Source organism: Drosophila navojoa, chromosome 3, assembly GCF_054131105.1.
Source record: "Drosophila navojoa isolate 15081-1374.11 chromosome 3, UAZ_NAV_1.0, whole genome shotgun sequence".
Lineage (NCBI taxonomy): Eukaryota > Metazoa > Arthropoda > Insecta > Diptera > Drosophilidae > Drosophila > Drosophila navojoa.
This window is the reverse complement of record NC_142891.1, coordinates 5,954,096-5,977,714: the sequence shown is the minus strand read 5'-3', so window position 1 is coordinate 5,977,714 and position 23,619 is coordinate 5,954,096. Positions and strand designations below refer to the sequence as shown.

General features: G+C 41.0%; 2 protein-coding genes across 9 annotated transcripts in view; one reads left to right on the top strand and one right to left on the bottom strand.

Annotated features, from left to right (window-relative positions):
- The first annotated feature begins 329 nt into the window (after positions 1–329).
- On the top strand, positions 330–20,127 carry LOC108649762 (uncharacterized). The gene is made up of 9 exons (XM_030383807.2): positions 330–1,061; positions 15,355–15,926; positions 15,992–16,727; positions 16,792–17,067; positions 17,132–17,349; positions 17,419–18,960; positions 19,025–19,433; positions 19,493–19,646; positions 19,716–20,127. The coding sequence occupies exons 1-9, from the start codon at positions 1,024–1,026 to the stop codon at positions 19,953–19,955; spliced, it is 4,185 nt and encodes a 1,394-aa protein (XP_030239667.1). The 5' UTR covers positions 330–1,023; the 3' UTR covers positions 19,956–20,127.
- The window catches only part of Pde11 (Phosphodiesterase 11), a 94,147-nt gene continuing 85,881 nt past the window's right edge, over positions 15,354–23,619 (bottom strand). For 7 of the 8 annotated variants that reach the window (XM_089258065.1, XM_089258063.1, XM_089258068.1 and 4 more), the window contains 2 exons: positions 23,511–23,594; positions 15,354–23,445 (listed from right to left, as the gene is read on the bottom strand). In XM_089258065.1, the coding sequence (XP_089114191.1) occupies positions 22,330–23,445; positions 23,511–23,594 (1,200 nt within the window). In that variant the 3' untranslated portion in view covers positions 15,354–22,329. The remainder of the gene's footprint in view (positions 23,446–23,510; positions 23,595–23,619) is intronic. The other variant, XM_089258067.1, reaches the window with a different exon arrangement.

Here is a 23,619-nt window from a genome sequence, read left to right as displayed (position 1 = left end):
CTGTGTTGACGAGTGTTCGGCGCATCATTTTTACTTTCTCCATAGCACAGCACACACTCACACTCACACACACACGCACTCAGTTGCTTGGGGCGCCTTTGCGCTGGTGTGCGTGAGAGCTATAGCTGTGCCGGCGGCAGCAAAAGCTCACTTCTCTCACGCTCTCGCTCTCGCTCTCTCTGCACCTCTCTCGATCTCTCCCTCTCGCTGTTTGGTGTGTGCTTTGTCTGCGCTGTTTGCTCTACCGGTTTCATGTGCAAGCTTCTGCCCGTATATCCGTTTTGGCTCGTGTGCTTTGCCTTTTAAGCCCGACCACCAGCTCGGCCAGCTTTCAGATACGTTTTTGCTGTGCCAGCGTGCAAGTGTTGGCTCCAGCTGTACCATTCATCTGCCAAGCTATCGGTAACGGTTGTCGGTGTTTGCGCTGTATCGGTTTTCGCTTTTCGATTTTCGGTTTTCGGTTTTCCGTCTTGTCGGTGCTCGTTGGGCGAGCTAAGAGCTGTGTGCCGTACGCTTAATGCAAATCGCATTTACATCGATCCCAAAATAGGCTCGTCATCGCTTTGGTTCTATCAATGTTGTGCTCCGTATTGCCTGCGTTATGCTAATTACCGAAAGGATACAAATCGTTGCGTACATTATCGGTTACAATCTCTTTGGCAAGAAGACGTCTGACGTTTGTTGAAACAATTCGGCTATCACAAAATTAATTCCTCAGCGCACAAAGTGTTAATTCAAAACAAAACGAGAATACCAATTCCAATTCCAATTCCAACTGCAATTCCAATCACAATCAAAGCAAACATATATCACGCATCATATTTATTGTTTATCAATTTGCAAAACGTGCCAAATATAATTTAATAATTCTAATCTATTTATTCTCATTAACAAAGAGCTAATTAGTTTAACTATAAATTATTAAGTCGTAATCTTAAATACAAACAAAAAGCCAACGCTACAAAGAAAGAGAGAGAGAGAGTGAAGGAGAAAGAAAGAGCGAGAGCAAGAGTTTGCTTCAAAATGAATAAGCAACAAATGCTATTTAGTTTATTTTTATGGTGAGTTTACAAATTGTTTATAAGGAATTTCTTTTATCACCCATTGTTCAAACGGAATTTATGATATAAGAGCAGCGGTAAATTAACTGACATGACTTACATAATAGCTATTGAAGACATTTTGTGTGCAGAAAGTAAAAGTAAAATTCTGAAATAAAAAAGTGAAAAATAATATATATATATATAACCATTTTTTAGCAATGGTAATTAGCACAAATTAATTCTGTTTGACTTTGCATCTATACTCATAGAATTGCTAGCGAATGCATGAATAATGCATGCATTATCAGCTCATCTCCAATGATTCAAGCCGCATGATAAATCTGCTTAAAAATAACTTGAAACTATTTCTATTTGTCTATTTATATTCTCAATTAGAATCGATCGATTCCCGCCTTTTTCTCTGTGTAATCTGAAAGTCCTTCAGTGCGGCTTGAAATTCTTGGCTCACCTTCGACTGCAGCAATTTTGTATTTAGTTTTGAACACGCCCACAAATTCAATCGCAGTTTTGGCCTGGCCTTGCTGTTGCCAAGTTCGTTGTCTAAGTCTTTCGTTTCTAGCCCACGCAAATGCTCCAGTTAAGCATGCAATATTTTCAAACTATTCACGAAATATATATAATATATTTATAAATTTTATGGCTCATCTGAGCGCCGGCTAAGCCTTGACAAAGTCAATAAACAAAAGTCAAGCAACAGCAGCCGCAGCAGCAGCAAAAAAGTTTGTTGTTGTTTTTTTTTTTTTTTCTTTTTTGGGCTGTAAAGCACTCGAGAAAACTTTTAGCAAGAATTCTACAACAACGCGTCGTCGTCGCAATAAGTGACTTAAGTGTGTCAACTAGACAATGTCAGTGGCTCGGCTGCGATGCCAACGCCGGCGTCGACGCTGACGCAAGCAGCACAAGCTGTGCTTAATTTGCCAGCGTTTACAAGTTGCTTGGCTGCATTCTGAGTGCCGCCGGATGACTAAGCCAAAGAAGTTACAGGCATTCAGCCGGCCAAGGCTGCTGTTACCCCTCCCCATAATATCGTGCAGATCGAGCATGAATATATATTTATATGTGTGTGTGTGTGTTTGCACCTGCATATATCACAGCTCGATAATACAGTTGCGTAATGGCCATGCAAATTGTGCTGCGATTTGCATAGATTGAACTTTGATTAACAACAGATCGCGAACAGGAGAAGAAATAACTTTCGAATGGGCTGGCAGCTGCGTGTGAATTGGTTTTGGTTGGCCCAAAAGAGCCGTTAATGAAATTTAGGCCGAAGATCTATCTATAAATTAGCTGCACTCTCTCGCGCAAATTATGTAAACCATGGCAACCAAATTATGTCAATGCGGTTTCTGTTTTGTTAACATTAACACACACACAACAAAAAGAAAACCAAAGTGAGACAAACAGAAACAACAACAACTAGTCAAGTCATGATTAGGTAATCGTTCCAAAAAAACTACCTGGCACGACACAGAAACATCAAAAAGCACTAGTACAACAACAACAACAACAACGATAACAATGTCCAACCACAGCAGCAGCAGCAGCAACAACAACAACAACCTCTAAAAGGTCTTTCGTTGTGTTAAAAACTTTTTCTCTTTAGCGCTGGGCATCTTCGTCGAACGTCGAACGCGTGCAGAGCGAAATGAAAGTGAAACTTTGAATGCCTTTCAGACGCTCGAGAAATAAACTGAGGTTTCTGAACAAAGAAATATTTCAAAAATTCAAATTTAGTTCGATATTATGCGATCTTTTCCTATATGGCATATAATTAAATGTGTCGCGATTAGCATGCTCATGAATACTAAATAACAATACAAATAAAATAAATATATAAATATATAGATAAATAAATAAAAGTGTGCAGCAACAGATAGTTTCGAGAGGAATTTCAATAGCTCGCCATCTCAATGCAAATTCTAATATTTTGCATAATTATGCAAGCCGTCAAGGATGGTTGAAGAGCAGCGGAGAAGAGGCGGAGGGCCAGGCGCGCTGATAGGCGGCAAAGATCTACGATGCTTCCGTTGGCACGTCTTTCAAAGTCTCTGCAGACACGGCAGAAGCTAATGATTAATGATGTGCACTCCGGCACTTGTAGACAGCTCAGATTTCATGTTAGGCCAATGCCCACGACTCTTGAACGCACTCAAAATTGCCTAAGCAAAAATGTGCGTGTAAGGTCAGCCGTGCAGAGCTGAGGAATTTAACTCGAAGACAACATCTCAAGACTACTCAATGCTGAATGACATAAACTGTATAATTGTCGATTTAATTTTTGGTGTTCATAAGCCACACGAGAAACGGTGTCTTGAAATAGCTGTCTAATTAGCAATAAATTATTTATCATTGAGCTGATCTTAATTGTTTTCCAACATAAAATATGCACAACATTCATTGAATTCATTTTAAGCAAACATTTTGTTTCAGTGATCATATCAATCATATTAAGAAATAATCTACTTCGCATCTATCTATTGGGTTGGCCAAAAATAGAAATATTTACAGATTATATGTTAATCATATAGAAAATTTAAAATATAAAAAATATATAAACAGAAATAAATAATATAAATATTTTAAATTCTTAAAAGATACGTTTCATTAATTTTCAAAATATTTTGGGAATATAACAAATACACTTAAAAGAAATAAATAAATATAATAAATATTCTAATTCTTAAAAAAATATATGTTTAATGAATTTTTAAAATATTTGAAGGATATAACAAATATAAGAAAAATGTATTTATTTATTTAAAATTATTATTATTTTATTTTTGTATTTCTTATAAAGTATTCGAAATATTAATACATATATTAAATACACAATTAATTAATTTTTCGTTTTTGTATTTAAATTTAATTCCTCAATTTAAATATTGTAATATTTTTAAAATATTATTTTAAAAACCTTTAACTCATAATAAATATTCTTATAAAATTCGAATTTGCGTACTTTAACTAATCAAAGAATATTTTTTAAATATATAAACAAAACTACTTCCAATATAATTAATTAAATATAGACAGCTATAAATCTCCAGAGCTTTAAACATGTTGCTGTGACACTTTGAAAATTCTTTCCGCATTCTAATCCATCTCCATCTCCACATACTTTTAGAGCCTAGTTTAATTCTAAACACTCTCACAGTCTATAAATGTTTTAATTAGAAGTTTATGCGCTACCAAACTAATTCAATAATTAGCAACAAAACACAACGATTGCGAGATAGCAGTCCACGAAAAAAAAAAAAAACGGGCAACTAATAAAAACTCGAAATATCAAATGAAATGAAACCGAAGCGCAGCGCCTAAAGCTGAGAACGGCTTTCAACGCATAAAAATTCAATTAAGAGAACAAACAGCCGCCGTGAGTTCAAGGCTAAGACAAATACTTCAAGTCAGGTGGAAAAGAAGTTTGCTACAAATTTGTTTTGACTTTATAACTGATTTCAGATGTAAGAATACATGTATATTGAAATATGTAGACTCGAAATTTGATAATTATACTTGGTAATTTAATGCGCAGCTCAGTTCAGATCAGACTCAGCTCAGCTCGTTTTTCAAAGGCAACCCATTTATCATTTTTGCGCATGATTTCTGAAGACCCGTTTGGATTGAGTTTCGGCCGAAACAGCTTTTTCAATTAATCTTCATTTGTTGTCGGGGAGAATTTCCATAAACTAAGCTAAAAAGTTGAATGCACTTTGTACCGATAGTATTCATAGCCGAATTGCAAAGCTGAAAAGTTGAAAGGTTGAACTGATTGATGTCGGAATTGTTCCAGAGTGCGTTTCCTGGTGCTGGAAAGTGAAAGGCGCCATTAAGTGGCTGACCCTGAGTGAGCTGGAAACGGGTGGGCACAGGTTATGAAAATTGAATCAAGAAGCCAGCAAGTTCGTTGCCTAAGTCTTTCATTAAGGCGACCAACCAGTTTGCCAGCAAAATGGACATATGTACATACGTATAGATTCGTTACATATGTGTGCGTTATTATAGCTCGCCTTAATGATAAATTGTGCATATAGATCTAACGCGCTTGTCCAACCACTATTCAGTTGTCGGGTTAACCCAAATAGCATAAAATATGCACACACCACAACAACAACAACAGCAACGAGGTGACGCCCCAAAAACAAAAACAAACAACAAAATGTGTGTTATGTTGTGTTTCACTGCTGATCTCTCGCTACATGCAGTTAAGAGTGTTTGCATGGCACTTGGACTGCGTCTCTGACACAATCAGCCACCCGAAAAAATATATATACATATATGTACCGAAAATATACTTAAACAGAAAAAAAAAACAATATTTATCGAGAGACAAAAATCTTGTTTCGCCCGACTGGCAACTGGTTTATTTGGGTTAAAAAGAAATTTAGCTGATGCGACTTTTGCAGCTGGCCACAGTTAACGGTACCAGGCCTCTGTAAAGATGAAAGTGAAATTTTTCGCTGCTTGGTAAAAAAAAAAAAAAAAACGAAAAAAACGAAAATAAATCGAAAATAAAACACAAAATATGGCAGCAGAGACAGCGACAAAGACGTAATCAACTTCAGGATGAAGTGGACCCCCCCAACAGGCTTGACTGGGCACCATCTGCAGTTGCTGTTGTTGTGGTTGTTGCTGCGGTTGCTGCTTGCGTCTGTTCAACAACAGCCCCAAATGGTGGCAAAGGTTTGCCTAGCTCTTCATAAAAACGTTAAGTTTATTTTTCAAATTGTTTTTCAATTTTTTGTTTTTTGTTGTTGTTGTTGTTTTTTTTTCGGTATTTCTTTGGAGTTGATTTGTAGTGTTTTTATTAGTGAGTCTTACGAGCTTTGGCAGTTATTGCATTTGAGCTTCCGTCATTTTTTTACAGCCACCTTGGACTGTCTTTTAGCTACAAATAAAACTGTCGGTATGTCTGTCTGTCTGTCTGTCTGTCTGTCTGTCTGAAGATGCCAGCATCGGGAAGTTGCCGTCTTAAAGTGGAAACGTTGTAGTCAAATATTTGAGTTTTGCTAAAACCTGGCTGGGTCTCTTTATTGAGAGTCTTTTTGAGCTGTATTGAAGAGTATGTAATCTACTTAGACTTACAACATTAGAGGTATTTTATATAACTCAAATGTGTCAGCAATTGGTGCATACAAAGATTATTATCAAATTCAAGTCTTTTTTATTTATTAACAAAATGCCATTAAGAGGATTGAAAAAGATTTCGAAACTGTTTCCGGCCTAGGCTTAGAAGTTCTGTAATCACTTTTTTATTAATTCTGTTTTTTACTAACTAAAGAAACAGAAATCAAGCCTAAAGCACATTGTAATAAGAAATAAAAATTTTATGAATATACATAAATTAAAAAAAAAAGGAGGAATAAAAATTCAAATAAACTGCAAAGTAAATTCTGTTGTGCCATTAAAAATTACTAAAAGGAATTGCTAAGATTTACTTTTATGTGCATTATGAACGAGTTGGCTTGCGAGCCACAGCTGCAGGTTCGAGCTATTAACAGAAGTGCGCCATTAAGACTTTGGCTAACCTACCCAAACTATTAAAAACTTTTATGTTATGGTCAGTGGTTAGCCTGGATTCAAAGCCGTAAACCACAGACATACATCATCACATTCATCATACATCACAATTCATCAATCAGTCTAGCCTGAAGTACTTAATGCGTTCACGTCGGACAATAGCTAAAAATAATAATACAAATTTCCAAATGTATCTATTTTAAAGTCTAAATTCAGCCAGTGTTATCATTAGCTCTAATACCACATAATCTGTTGTATTTTTAGATGATTGCTCAGTTCGGGTCAGTCAATCGGCTGCAAAGTCTTTTCACTTTTGTGCATTTCACCAGCAAACGAAAAATTTGCCTAAATTACAAGATTTGGCCTCGAGCTGCGTCTCAAGTTTTCACAAAAGGTGTGCGCCAATAATTGAAGAGACACTCATTTCTTTGTCATTTCGAATAATTTGAGCGTTTACGAGTGCTTGCCGGATTTTTTGTGGAGCAGCCGAAAAAAAAAATGAAAATAAAACACTTTCCATGCCGAGCAGCCACTTGGGCCACGCATTGCACAACAAATTGATGAAGCGGCGACCTTGATGCCCGGACGGCAGTCAAGAGCTGGTTAATTGAGCGATCATATTCCCCATAAAATTCATAGCTAAATGAGTATGCGCATGCGCATGCGTATTAGCATGCAGCGCCGTGCTCGAGCCAGAAACAGAAACAGGCCAACGAAATGCGACGTGGGCCAAGTTGAGAGCTATTGCCGTGGCGTTCGCTCTTGCTTACCAATATCAAGTCGAATGCACTTTCGCAATGAAAACGAAAGTTAATGCTGCCACTCTGTATTGGTGTGTGTGTGTGTGTGTGTATGTGTGCGTGTATATGTATGCATGTATGTGCGTGTGTTTGTTTGTGTAAGGCGCGTGACTCTGTCAACATTTACACTTTCAGGCCATATGAGTATGAGCACAAATACACACACACACACACATACATATGCACAGAATTATGATCTTCACGCCAGCTGGCCACGCTTTGCATCCGAACGATCAGCAATGTAAACAACATTTGCAACTCTTGGCAATGTAACAAATATTTTGAAGCCACATTCGATCGGCGAGCACTCAAATTGCATCACTACATGTTGTTAGTGTGCGTGCATGAGTGTAAGTGTAAGTGTGTGTGTGTGTGTGTATGTATGCAGGCCACTGTCATAATTTGTTTTACATTTCATTTTTATGCTAATGAGGCGCACTTGAAACTTTTCGTTTTTATGCTTTTCGATACCCTTGTTAAGGGTATTTTCATTTTGTTAGATAGTAGGTAGTGCATGGAGAAAGATTGTTATAGAGCTTACATATATCTGAAAAACTGAGTTGATATGGGCATGATTTCTTGAAGAACTGTCTTCATTTTACTTCTCCTTCATTATCAGCAGTATATTTATGTCTATTTAAAAGTCGCCTTAAGCGAGCTACATACTTTAGCAAAGACTTGCATAAAGATAATCTCTTATCGGCAGATACATTTTCTTATTTAGTTCTTTGGTATTTTGGTATTTCTTATCTAGAAATTCCTTTGATAGGTTATCAATATTTGTTGTAATCAAAGAAACAAACAAAGATCAGCGCATCAGTATCTTCCGGTTCTATCATATGCAGACTTTTATATCAAATCTGACTCTTGTCTTCAACTTTTGCAAAGAGAGATCATCTACTTGAGGCCACTGCACTATCACTATATTGATCTCTAACCGATAAGCCAGAGAAATGGTCATAAAAAAGTTCAAATTCTCTACTATCAACTTCTACGATTCTCTATCAGCAAGTGTGTTCTAGCTTCCATGAGCAGTTCTCTCCCCGTTTGCGGCTTGAGCTGCGTTTCCTACAGCCACTGGCTAGAAGAGGCGCATCACTTGAGCACAGCCAGGCACAGCCTTAAAATGCGGCTGACTGCTGTTTTTCTATGGCTGTGGTTGCTTTTGTTGTTGACGTTGCATTTGCATTTTTTGTTGTTTGTTTCTTAAGCTGGCTTATTGTGTAATGGCAGCCAAGAAACTCACTTGTAACACACAAAGAAAAAAACAAAAACAAAAACATTAAAAAAGCACAAGTCGTGAAAAGAGACTTGCTTTGCCTATGCTAGTATTGGTGTATAAAAGTGTAAGTGTATCTCTCGATGTGTGTGTGTGTGTGTGTTGTTATTTTTATGCTGTAAAGAAAACATGTTTGCCGTTTGCTGCCTGTGTTGGTGGTAGGAAATCATGAACAAAGTCATATGACGCTCAGGCTACGTGCTTTGGAGTAATTGCAGCGAGTCATGGCTTATGGATGCCAGCCAGAGAGTGTTGGCCATGTTTGGCTCTCTGTGCATGTGTGTGTCTGTGTGTATGTTGTTGTTAGCGGCTGATGCAAGCGCATACCCGCATATTTGGCTAAGCAGCATTCGCTATTGATAATGAAAACGACACCTTTAGTTAGGCAGCAGCGGCAAACACGCCTCGAGCCACAACGGATTGCATGACTAATGCGCATACCAAACACCCACACAGACTAGCTAATGAGCCAAACAAAATGCTTCCGCCAACTTTAAATACAAGTGGGTAACTCCCTCCCCTTTGGGGCTAGCGATATGTAATCATCGATTGCTTCGAATTATGCTAATGCAGGTGAAACAAAGTAAATACCAATTAAGAATCGTAATGGAGAAACTGTTAGATCATGATGGCTGATATCTTGAGGGGGTAACCTAAGAGCTACTCGGGAATTTTAAGAAACTTGGCGCGCACTTATGTGTGAACGACTTGAGAATGGTATTAAATGAGTAGCTTAAGACAGAAGTCACGCGCTTGAGTAATTGTTAGATGAATAATCTCTGAATCTCTAAAATCTTTTCGTTCAGCGCCGGACTACGTATTCTGTATATATGCATATGCCATACAGATTCGAATTAGCTTTTTCATATCTCTCCCAACCTCTTTATTAAACTCTTCCCATTCTGCAAAGCATTTTTCCAACTCGATGAACTGCCCACACTTAAGTCAAATCTATTACAACACATTCGTTAATTGTTTTAGCTTTTGTTTTGTTTTTCCTATAGCTGACCCAATTTACATATTCGCGAAATAAAAAACCTTTGCCACGCCCATTATACATTTCGTTAGGGTCGTTAGTTTTGCCGTTATTTAGTTGCTTTTCTTGTTGCAATTGTTTATGCACGCTTTAAAGGTATGGCCATTGTTTTTGTTGTTGCTGTTGCATGATTGTTGCCAACTGGCGCCAAGTTTGTTGCCTAAGTCTTTTGTATGGGTTGCGCAAAAGGTTCAGGGAAACGGACAACGGTTAGCTGCACCGTTGCCATATAGAAAGAAACACCCATAAAGAAAAGCAAAGCAAAACAAAACAAAGTTCCGTTATTCCCGCATAGCTCATGCTATTTGTCTACTTTTTTCCCTCTCTCATAAATAATTCACAATTGATTCGTGATTAAATTTGCAGCTACTGAACTATCAACACTTGCAAATGAACCATAAATTGTGAATCGAATTAACATTGTATTGCTGCTTCATCTCTTTATATATGTATTGTAGATATATGTATCTGCATTGCAAGCATAATTGGCTCTGGATTGCACAACATTTGTTAAGTGTGCTAACAATAACGCAATTAGCCATGATATATTAATAACTTAATCCCAGCAAATGATGGCGTTGCCGTTGCTGCTTATATAATTGACTCTCATTGTTGACTAGCCAAAAGTAATTAATATTATTTGCAGCTCGACTCACATAGCGGCGCGAGCTGAACAAGAACTTAAGTGCCTGTACTTGGGATAAATCCTCTGCAGTTGGCTGGCTGATAAATAAAAACAATCACTTGACTCGTTTGACTTGTTGCATGGTTTTGCCTTTTGGTATTTGAGCGACTCACGTGTTATGGCCAATCGCCTGTCGGCTGTCTGAGAGATGCAAATGTGCGTTCAATATCATCAGCATCAATTCGCTTGTAAAAATAACCAATAAAATTACATTTTATATTGAACATAACAAATGTGCTCGATCTTCAATTAAAAATATATGTATATTTAATCATTTCGATTGCATCTCACTCAAGATAAATTGAACGCCGTTTTTAGATCACTTACCTCGTGAGGCGATATCATATTTCTGTTGAGCATTTCAATTGAAGATTGTTTACAGCATCAGCTCTCGAAAATCCGGTCCCCAGATGTCGTATTCAAAAGCCATCAAAATAATATATATATAACTTAACATGTTGTTAGCCACACACAAATTTAATATTTTATATTTGCTGGCGCGGTTCACGAAGTTCAAGCGCCTGCTGTGAGGCTGACGAAACCCATATATGAAAAAATTCCCGCCATAAAAAGTCCATGTTTAGCGTTAAGTTCCGCCTATTTAAATAGAGATAATATGCATTTTGGTCTGCGCATCGATTGCAAAATACACAATAGACACTAAAACACTTTCTTTTTTTTTTTTTCAAAACAAAAAATGTTTGATTTATTTAATTATCAAATAAATTGTGCACACAATTTATAATAAATAGTAGAAACAAATTAACAGCGGTGTCATAAGAGACAACAAACTGTTAAATAATGTATACGCCGTGTGTGTGCGTGTGTGTGTGTGTCTGTGTGTGATGCGCATTTCTATTCATGCGCACAGCTGCTCGATTGGTGCCATCAAAGTCAGGTGTGACACAGTTTTTGGCATTCGCCTTACGCGACACACTTCAATTTCAGCTGCCCTCAACACCCGCTGCACACATACACACCCAGATACGAAACACGAAATGAAAAAAAAAAACACACACACACACACAAATACAAATACAAATGTTAATTGTACGATTGCTGCTCACTCACAGGTCTGTCGCTGTCCGTTTGTTTCACTGTAGCTTAGCTTTCGCTTTCGCAGCTAATGCGACGTGACTGCCTTAGCGTTGTTATCCATTTGTTTGCTCATGTTCTGCGCCAATGCAACAACTAAATGTATAGAAATAAATATATACATATATAGATATATAAATAAGTAAATAAAATAACAGGCTGTTCGTGCTGAGGCAATATTTTGTGCCAATTGGCAGACAGGCCAATTGCAATGCAATAAACAATTGCAGAGGAGCCATCGGAATGCTGGCGTCCAAATTGCATAAAGCAACAATTGCCATATACATTGTATATTGGGTTTTTGGCATTTTTTGATTTCGATAAGAATTTGTTACGAATGCGACGGGCGAAACGGCATTAAAATAAAACACTAGGTTTAACGGATCTTTGAATTTGTTGACTCCAACGAGACGTAAAAACAACGGGTTCGTCAAAAACAATTAATAATAAAATAATTATAAAAAAAAAAAAAAACAAAAAAAAAACATTATTCCAGCAAGTACTTCGCTTGCATGTATAAATATAATTTTTAAATAAAAACAATAAAGTAAAAGCAAGTATTTTGATAATTATTTGAAGTACGCCAAACAAAAGACTTAGGAAACAAACTTGCTGTGTGTACACACTCGTAACCATAAGCAAGATTAGCGTCAAGAAATCAACCTTGGAATAAGCCACGAAATAAAAATAAGCATATACATATATAGATAAAAATTATACATAGAAAACTAATTAGACTGCACGAAATGCTAGAGGAAAACCTGAAAGTAAACCACAAATAAACCGAAAATGAAAACGAATATATACCTGATAATTATAATAACTAATCATATTATATATAGCCATATATTGAGTGGCAAACGTCATAATGCTCATTATCATCGAGCATGTGCCGGATAAGAGTTGGGAAGGAAGTGCGTCATTTACCCATAGTTATAGTTGAGCATATGAATGAGCTCATTAAGCACTACGATTGACAGCTCTTCGATTGAGTAGAACGCCCACAAAAGATTGCAATTGTTGCACAATTCGACAGAGAGATTCGCTCAGGCATATCCCATTGCCAAATTTGTCACAACAGCAACAACAAGGCGAAAAGAACAAAACTACAAAAAACCCAACTTCAATATTAATGTCAAAGACAAAAGCAGAAACCGCATCACGTGAGGCACTCAAAAAACCATAAGAATAAAAAAAATTAAGTACTATGACAAAGCGATTCTCTTGATGAACTGCGGAGAGTATCCGTGTATTGTTCATAATTAGAAATTGATTAGTTAGGGGGCCGGCATTTACGACTCAGTACATCCGGCTCACTTGCGATGCTCAATCTTGAGTTATTCGCCTCATGCATGCTGCTCATCTAATTGGCAATGTGAGCAAGGGGCGACGATGGGAAAAGCGGCGCTTCAATTATAAAAGCTGGAAAATGCCGTTGGAAAAACGACATAAGTACATCAGAACGGGATTATACAGAAACTGAAAGCCCGTTTGTTGGGAAAAATCAGAAAGTGATAATTAAAATGTTTAATCAAGTTAACTACTAACCGGGTTAATAAAAAGCATTTTTTATTATTATTTGTTTGAATATCTGCACTGACCAGAGAACACATAGACTAGACATGTAGAACAAATTTTTCTACAGCTCGAAACTGTTAAGTTGAGCGACCGCTATACTTCGTATTTGCTCGGCTCGGTCGCTGGAGGTTCGAGCAATGAAAATACTGCATGACAAAAACAGTGCGCTGTGAGCGCTCAACCGAAATGGTCCCAATTCCGTATGAAGCACAGCTATGAGCCATTTTTTCTACTCTTTCTCTCTCTCAGTCCCTCTCTCTCGCTCTCTGTGGTCGCTGAAATCATCACTCTCAGCCGCGCACAGAAATTGAAATTTTTGTTCGCGACGATCCCAGCTCTTTCCTTTTAAGTGAAGGGTATACCGAAATTTGTAAAGCGTTTACCACGTTCATACAAAATGCTAGCTTTTTCATAATTATTTCTAAAAAGGGTATGAAAGTGTTGATGCTCATAATAAAAATGTTTTCGCGAAAAGCATGCACACACACAGTCTTCGTTGCTACATGTATTATGAGCATTTGTATGCCTGTGTGCGAAGCTCTTGCTGCCTCTAGCAATTTTAAAGCCCAGCATTTGCATTTGGTCGATCATGAGAAGTGCTCACATACATACATACATATGTATATATGTACATTTGATTGTGTGTACGCATGCGATGCGATGGATTAGCACTGGTAGAAGCATTTGTTTGCCTATTTGCCATTACATGTGCGTGTGTGTATGTGCATGTGTGTATGCATGGGACATGAACATTGGCGTGTGCCTACCTCAACTTAGAATTGTCTGAATGATTTTGGGCTCGAAATGAAGAGGCGCGCTGATACATACATACATATGTATGTATGTATTTATGTAAGTAGCTGATTAACTTAAGTGACAAGTGCATATGCCAATTCTTTTTAGAATTTTTTTTTTATTGTCATGCACCTGTATATGTATGTATGTAAATATATGAACAGGTACAAGGGATCGAAAATCGCATCCCATTTCGTATACTGAGCTTAATAAGGTACTAAACTTTTTTTTTAATTCCTTCTGATAGCCAACCCACGATCATTAAAATTAAATCCAGGTGCTTAAATATAAGCGCGAGTTACCCGCCAGTAACTATACTACACACATACACATACAGTATGAGTTATTCGCCGGTCACAGTGCCACAAAGAATTGGCATATGCACTTGTCACTTTAGTTAATCAGCTACTTACATAAATACATACATACATATGTATGTATGTATCAGCGCGCCTCTTCATTTCGAGCCCAAAATCATTCAGACAATTCTAAGTTGAGGTAGGCACACGCCAATGTTCATGTCCCATGCATACACACATGCACATACACACACGCACATGTAATGGCAAATAGGCAAACAAATGCTTCTACCAGTGCTAATCCATCGCATCGCATGCGTACACACAATCAAATGTACATATATACATATGTATGTATGTATGTGAGCACTTCTCATGATCGACCAAATGCAAATGCTGGGCTTTAAAATTGCTAGAGGCAGCAAGAGCTTCGCACACAGGCATACAAATGCTCATAATACATGTAGCAACGAAGACTGTGTGTGTGCATGCTTTTCGCGAAAACATTTTTATTATGAGCATCAACACTTTCATACCCTTTTTAGAAATAATTATGAAAAAGCTAGCATTTTGTATGAACGTGGTAAACGCTTTACAAATTTCGGTATACCCTTCACTTAAAAGGAAAGAGCTGGGATCGTCGCGAACAAAAATTTCAATTTCTGTGCGCGGCTGAGAGTGATGATTTCAGCGACCACAGAGAGCGAGAGAGAGGGACTGAGAGAGAGAAAGAGTAGAAAAAATGGCTCATAGCTGTGCTTCATACGGAATTGGGACCATTTCGGTTGAGCGCTCACAGCGCACTGTTTTTGTCATGCAGTATTTTCATTGCTCGAACCTCCAGCGACCGAGCCGAGCAAATACGAAGTATAGCGGTCGCTCAACTTAACAGTTTCGAGCTGTAGAAAAATTTGTTCTACATGTCTAGTCTATGTGTTCTCTGGTCAGTGATATCTGTTAACTTAACATACGCTTAAATGTTATTAACATAGCCCCAATAGTCTTTTTCTTATTGACAGCTATGTTATCGATGATCGATTAGTTCAGATATTTTATGTAATCACATTTGGTCACACCTTAAAATAAAATGGCGCGATTGCAGAAAAAGCTTTTTAAATCGGAGAAAAGTTTACATAAAAGTGCATTACTATTTAAACTACCATAAACCATGTAAACTAATTTTGTCTACTTGTTCCTCTCTTATAGGTGCCTATGCGCTCCCAGCTTTACGCTTCGCATACCGGAGGATCTTGAGAATAGCGCGGTCAACTCGCTACGCTCGGAACGTGCTCGCTCTGTGCAGCCTTGCGGTCAAGGTGAAGCCAGCGCGGCGGATGATTATGATGTCTGCCCGCCGAGTAAATATCGCCAGCCCACGGCAGAGTGCAACAATGTGTCGCACCGCAAGTGGGGTGCACGTGGCGATATCTTCCAGCGTCTGCTGCAGCCGGACTATGCCGATGGCGTCAGCCAACCACGCAGCTCGCGTGGCACCCACGCCCTGCCCGACGCTGAGCTGGTGATCGAGCAACTGCAGCGCCATGTGGAGAGTGAGCTGCGGCACGATCACATCACTGCCATGCTGCCCGCCTGGGGTCAGCTGCTGGCCAACGATCTGTACGAAGTAGGTCAGCTGCCCATCAGCGGTAAGTGCTGTCAGCGTGACGCCGTCATCAAGGATCCCAGCGAGCTGCAACAGTGCTTTGTACGTTCCGGTGCTGACTGCAAGGAATACAAGCGCTCCGCACCCGGCTATGATGCAGAGGCGTGTCAGAAGCGTAAGTAGATTAAATTAAGGGCAAGCTTTCCAGTGTGACAAATCGTGTTCTTGGCTCCTTTACAGATGTGCGTGAACAGATGAACATTGCTTCAGCTTATATAGATGGTTCCGGTCTGTATGGCTCCACCCGCCACGAATTCGACCAGTTGCGCACATACATCAGCGGTGGTGTTAAGGTTGAGTCTTGTCGCTATTGCCAAGTGTCTGGTGCCACGGGTGCCCTGCATCGTGCCTTGCTGCAGCAACACAACAACATTGGCGAACAATTGGCGCACATCAATTCCGATTGGTCTGAGGAGGATGTGTTTTTGGAAGCGAGGCGCATCATAACCGCCACCATACAGCACATTACCTACAATGAATTCTTGCCATTGGTGCTGGGTCAGGAGACCACAGCCAAGGAGGCTCTAAGGCTGACGGCAGAGAAGCATTCGTCTAACTATTCTAGCTCCATACGCGCCGGCATCTACAATGAGTTTGCCACTAGCGCCATGCCCGCCTTCTGGAGCATGTATCCACCAGAAATGCTCTCTCAGAAGAGTTCGGCCCATGAATTACTCTCGATTGCTGCGCTGCAGAAGTCTTTGGTGCCCAGTCAAACGAACGATGACGGCTGGTCCGAGCTGGCCCTGGCCGTGCACCGTGGCCGCGATCATGGCATTGCACCCTACATACAAGCCCTGGACATTTGCGCACGTCGCTTTGGCCATAACTCGGCTGCCAATGTAACCTTCGATAATCTGGCACAACTCACAAACATTCCAGAGGAGCATGTTACCAACTTGCGTGACATCTATCAGTGAGTTACCTACGAAAATAATCAGCAACTCGAGTGCCTAATCTGTCTGTTCACTCCTCTATAGAAACGCTGAAGACATTGATTTGCTTGTTGGCGCTCTGCTGGAGGATCCCGCTGTGGGGGCTCTGTTTGGACCCACTATTACCTGTCTGTTGACCACGCAGTTTGAGCTGCTGAAGCAAACCGATCGCTTCTGGTACGAGAACGAGATCCCACCCTCATCTTTCACTCTTGAGCAGCTAAAGAGCATTCGTCAGACTACGCTCTCCGGTCTGCTCTGCGGCTCTCATCAGGTCAATACAGCTCAATCGAGGGCTTTCATACGCGAGGATAACTATCTGTAAGTGCAGCTACAACTTCTTCAGCATGTGGTCTTACCAAACTCTCTCTTCAATCTTCCTTAGAAACTCTGTTTTGGATTGTGCTCAGCTGCCCAAATTTGATTTGCGCCCCTGGAAAGTAAATTCCGAGGAGGAGATTCACTTGGAGCACGTTGAAGTGGAGGCCGACACCAAGGAAGCCATCAATGAACTAAGTCCAGAACTGATTGAGGCGGCCGTCGAGCGCGCCAAGCAGGAACTGGAGGAACGCAAGCGTTTCGAATACGAAGTGTGGCGTGCACGTAAGGAGAACCCGCTAATTCCCATTATTTGATTACCTAATAACACACACTACTGTATTTTCCTTGCAGAGGGCGGCATTAGCGCTCGTTCACCCGACGGCACCGCTGCCTCCTTTAGCAAGGCCAATCTGGCTGCCCTAAGCCTGGCCAACTCCTCTCTCATCTTCGAACTGGCCTCCAATGAGATCGTCAAATCGCTGAACAGCATTACACGCCGCAAGCGTCAAATCTTCAATCCCAACCAGAATGCCTTCAATCGCAACGAACTCACTGATACCCTACAAACTGTGGACATTAGCGCTCTGATTGGTGGCAGTCAAACATCGTTGGACCATTGTCCGGAGCCAACGCAACAGTGTGATGCCAATACGCCATTCCGCACGCTCTCGGGACGTTGCAACAATTTGCGTAACCCCAACTGGGGCAAGTCATTGACTACCTTCTCCCGTCTGCTGCCCGCTCAATACGAGGATGGCATTTCGGCACCTAGAATCACAGGCGTATCGGGAGCTCCACTGCCCAATCCCCGTACCATATCTACAACCATTCATCCAGATATCTCGAACCTGCACACTCGCTACTCGCTGATGGTGATGCAGTTTGCGCAGTTCGTGGATCACGATTTGACTTTGACACCTATTCATAAGGGTTTCCATGAATCCATTCCCAGTTGCCGCTCTTGCAACTCTCGCCAGACCGTCCATCCGGAGTGCAATCCGTTCCCAGTGCCCGCTGGCGATTTCTTCTACCCCGAAGTGAATGTCACGAGCGGTGATCGTTTGTGCTTCCCCTCGATGAGATCGTTGCCCGGCCAGCAGTCGCTTGGACCTCGTGATCAAATCAATCAGAACACTCACTTCCTCGATGCTTCCATGGTGTACGGTGAGAACGCCTGTCTGGCCAATAAGCTGCGTGGCTTCTCCGGTCGTCTGAACAGCACAGTGCATCCCATCCGTGGCAAGGAACTGTTGCCCATGAGTGCCACCCATCCCGAGTGCAAGTCCCGCAACGGACTCTGCTTCATTGGAGGCGACGATCGCGCTTCTGAGCAGCCAGGCTTGACCTCTATTCATACTGCTTTCCTGCGCGAGCACAATCGTCTGGTCGAGGGTCTGCGCGGTGTGAACCCCCACTGGAATGGCGAGCAGCTGTACCATCATGCCCGTCGCATTGTCAGCGCCCAGGTGCAGCATACTGTTTTCAATGAATTCCTGCCCCGTATTCTCAGTTGGAACGCTGTGAATCTGTATGGCCTGAAACTGCTGCCACAGGGCTATTACAAGGACTACAACCCATCCTGCAGTCCCATTGTGTTTAATGAGTTTGCCTCCGCTGCCTTCCGTATTGGTCACTCACTGCTGCGTCCGCATATTCCACGGCTCAGCGTACAGCATCAACCCGTGGATCCACCACTGCTGCTGCGTGATGGCTTCTTCCGCATGGACGTCTTGCTGCAGCCAGGCATTATTGACGAGATTCTGCGTGGTCTGGTGGCAACACCTATGGAAACGCTTGATCAGTTCATCACAGGGGAGGTGACCAATCATCTGTTTGAAGATCGCAAGATACCCTTCTCCGGCATTGATCTGATTGCTCTGAACATACAGCGTGGTAAGTTGAAGACTCATTCATCCTACACTGGCCACCTCTAACAGTTTGCTTTAATCTCTTGCAGCTCGTGATCATGGCATTCCCTCGTACAACAACTATCGCGCTCTATGCAACTTGAAGCGAGCCACCACGTGGAACGATCTGAGCCGCGAAATACCCACCGAAGTCATTAATCGTTTCCAAAAGATCTATGCTAGTGTGGATGACATTGATCTATTCCCTGGTGCTATGACCGAACGTCCACTCCAAGGTGGCCTGGTCGGCCCAACGCTGGCCTGCATCATTGGCATTCAGTTCAGGCAGCTGCGTAAGTGCGATCGCTTCTGGTACGAGAATCAAAACCCCGAGGTCAAGTTCTCTGAGGCTCAGCTGGCTGAGTTGCGTAAAGTAACGCTCGCCAAGATTGTCTGTGAGAACCTGGAGATTCAGGGCGATATGCAGCGTGCCGCCTTTGACTTGCCCAGCAATTTCCTGTAAGTCCAATTCCAAACACACATCGGATAGTCCATGCTAATCTCTGTTTTGCCCACAGTAATCCTCGTGTGCCCTGCCAGTCCATGCCACAAATTGATTTGAATGCTTGGCGCGAGAATGTTCAAGGCTGCCAAATTGGCAACCGCAACGTGCGCGTGGGCGAGTCCGCCTTCCCATCACCCTGCACCAGCTGCGTCTGCTCCGCCGAAGGCGTAAGTTCTAAATACTAAATATAGCACTCTATATATACTAAATATCTCCCTCCCACTGTTCGATTACAGCCTCAGTGCGCGTCGCTGCGCATCACCGACTGCGGCCAACTGATTCGCCAGTGGCCCAAAGACGCCATTCTGCGGGACGAGGTGTGCAATTCGCAGTGCGGCATCTACTTGACCGGGCAACAGGCGAGCGGCTTCACTGCCCAGCAGCGTCAAGGCCACGCCCAGTCGCGAGTCACACGTTCACGCAATCAGAACCTATTCAAGTTCCCCGACTTGACGCCGTTCATTGCTGCCCTCTAGGGAGGGGGCAACACGAGAAAGCAGGCTTTCGTACACGTTTTGTAAATAACTTTTACGTTCTTTACATGATTAGTTACTTATTTTGTTCGCTTACCTGAAGACTTTTCAATGCAAATCTATACACCCTAAACAACTGTTCTATATACGACGGCAATATCTCGTACAAAAACTAGGAACACTATCAGAAACCAACAAATTGAAAATTCTTGTTTCGGCACCACCAAAATGCGTGATTCTACTGTTAGTTAAGCGACAACTAATTAATTAGCATTTTTATATGTATATGTATGTAATGTATTTTTTACCTAAACCCTATGAATGTCAATTATATGTACCTAATAAATAAATAAAATTAATTAAAACAAAATGCGATCTTTTGTTATTTAATTCTACTGGCGGGCGAAGCAGCTTAATTGCAAAAAATTTACGAATTAAATTCGAACTAAAAAGGTAAAGTGTAAACAGCTGTTTTAACAGGCGACCAGCATTTGCAGTAGCTGTGCACTCACACAATTTCAGTTCACAATATAATTTGCGCGCACGACGGCTGTGCAGCGACAGCGCAAATAATCACAATATGTATACAGTCAAAGTAACGGGCGAACAGCGCCCGCAGCGAGCTGACATGTTAAAAATAATGTACGGTGCAGCGGGACAGCGACGCGACGCGTCGCTAGACTGTTTGGGTAGCGAGCCCGAGATGCGCAGGTAGCAAATCGCAATATGTAAACAGACGAATTACCAGGCAAACAGAACGTAAAGGCAGCTACAGTACACACATGCATTGGTCGAGTGCGTTGTTGTTGCTCGCAAACGAATTCTGGTTGGGGAATCGCCGGCGAAAGCAACACGAAAGAATAAGCGAACAGAACGGACAGCAAGCGACGCGGCTACTTGAGCAAGCGAGAATGAACAGAAGCAGAAAGCATGTGTTGTCAAAATACTTATGCCGTTACTAATGCGTGCTCTCGCTCACACTGCAGGCTAATCTGGCGTTCGCTCGTTCCCTCTCCCATGGGAATGTGCACACATAAATGCAATTATCAAAATAAATATTTTGCATGTGTTTTTCTGTGTGCAGAGCAGAGCATAATTAAGCGCCGTTACATGAAGTTGAGAGCAAGAACTTACACTGGCGTCCATATCAATTGACATGCTTGATCACTTGTTTGCGATGAACGAACACTTTTTAATAGTTTAAATAATTGGTTTGCTTTATTTAGTTTTGCTCTTTGAACGTGGTTCCATTACAGCAAATATAATTTGTGTGTAGTTTAGATAAGATCTCTATAATGCCGACAATAAATAACAAAACTCACAAAGTACGATTAAATCTAAAGAGGGGTTTACTATGCATATACGTATGTATGTATGTATGTATGTGTGAAGTTATTTAAATGTGCGTTAGACACGAACCGTTAGACGTGCTCTTTGCTTAACGCTCTTTCAAAACCGGAAATGAACAAAACTTTAAAGTTATTCAACATTTGCCAGATCTGACATAGATACATACATATAGATATATAGGTGTATTTGTATATTATATATATTATTATCGCATATATTTAGTTAAATTACAATTATTTAAATTCGAATAGAGCGCACAGAGAAACAAAAATACATAGCGCTTAGTATTTGTATGTAGATTTATGTTTTAGGTTTTCTTTTGTATTAATTAATATTATCATTTTTAAACATGTTTAAGCTGTTGTGCTACTTGTGCTAACCACAGATAATTCAACTAACTGCCGCAGTGCATGTGACGAATAGGCATGCAAAATACAATACTTTTTCATGTGTTTTCGCTGCTCCCTTGCAAGCAGCTATTAACTAATATGCCTTTGCTTCTCCTACTATATTTTTTCGTATTTTTTTTTTTTGCATTTTTTTTTTTTTTGGTATATTTTGTGCTTAAGTGTCTAGAGAATTTGACTTCTTTGCTTTATAGGTTTTATACCTTTCTCTACAGATATATTTATGTAGATATACATATATAGATTAGCATTTTTTTGAGCTAAACTAAAATTGAAGTTTAACACACAGCATAGAGTGTCAATTATACATAAGCATGAGTTTAAATACTCGTATTTATAGTAATATATATATATATATATACCGTATATAAAGTATATTTTATAGTTTATAGGAATCTTGCTAATTTAGTTTTTATGCTGTGCCACAATATTTGCCTATGCATATGGTATGTGTTCTTTTTCTATTACTTGTATGATTATTATGTTTATATACTGTTGATCAAATGGGTTACGATTCAAGTTTTCTTTTTTCATATTTACAAAAATGGACATGAGAAATGTGGCCTATGTACAATAAACATTTTCCAAATGACAGTCAAAAGTTATTGGCTTTTCATTATTTATTTATCCGCTGCCAAAGCGGTTTGCGCTTGGTTATGGGTCTCCGAATGTCGACGCGTCAGCAACTGTTGCTGATGCTGTTGTGGGTTGAAGTTAGTGTATGCCAGACTGTGGCCATTGCTGTATGGGAGTCCATCGAGATGTCCAAGTTTTCCCACAATTTTTGGTATTTTATCACTGTCCGTGCCGAGGCCAATTAGGCTGCCGATTCCGCCGCCAATGATTAGCTGTTGCTGATGACTCTGATGGAGCTGATGATGGTGGTTATGCTGATGCTGATGATGATGATGATGGTGTGAGTGGTGCTGATGATGCGATTGATGATTGTGTTGATGACTGATGGCCGGCGTGCTCTTGCATAGCGCCATGTCTTTTTTGCTGCTCTGACCACCGCCATTCAACTCCAGGGCTCCCTTCAGCGAGCTCGTCTTGCGCAGACAGACGTGCGTCTGATCGCAGCTCTTGCACCGCTGCTTGGCCGTCGCTGTGGCCGCCTTGCCCTGGCTGAGTGCATTCAGATTTTCGGCAACCAGCTGGGCCTGCAACGTCTTGGACGGCGAAACGGGCGTGCTATCCTCTTCTCCAGTGGGCGGCGGTGTCGAGAGGCGACTCGAGACCGTGGAGGAGCCGCTGGAGGATAGACAAACGCTGCTGCTGCTGCTGCGTGCATAGCCATTTTTTGTCAGGGCAGCATCCTCATCATCATCAGCATCATCTTCATCATCATTGTCGTCATCATGAACATCATCAACAATATCATCATCCACATCACTGGGCGGGTTGCTGCTGGGACGAGAAGCGATGGCAATGTTGTTAGTAGTTGCGTTGCTTTTAGCCACATTCAGCCCATTTACGCTTGCTTCAGCCAGAGCTGCATCCGCATCCGCATCCGCATTTGTATCTTCATCTGCATCTGCCATCTTCTCATCAGTCTGCTTGATGTCACCATTCGCTATCACAATTTGCTCCTCATCCTGTTGCTGCTGCTGCTGCTGCTGCTGTTGATCCTGACTAGTTTTCGTTTTCACACCTTCGGCCAAATCAATCCAATGGCCGCGATTATCACGCACGCCCTCAACGAGTGGCTCCAGCTTATCTGAGAGTTTGGCAAAGGCCTAGAGAATGAAGCGAAAACATTTTTCATAAGAACTCTCGATGCAGTGTTTGTATTTCTGTTTACCTCATAGATGGGCAGGCATATTGAATCAATAAAGTTCACCTGCATCATGGGCAGCTCATCCTCCTTCTCGCGATTCATGATATCCTGTTGAAGATTGCGAAAGGGATTA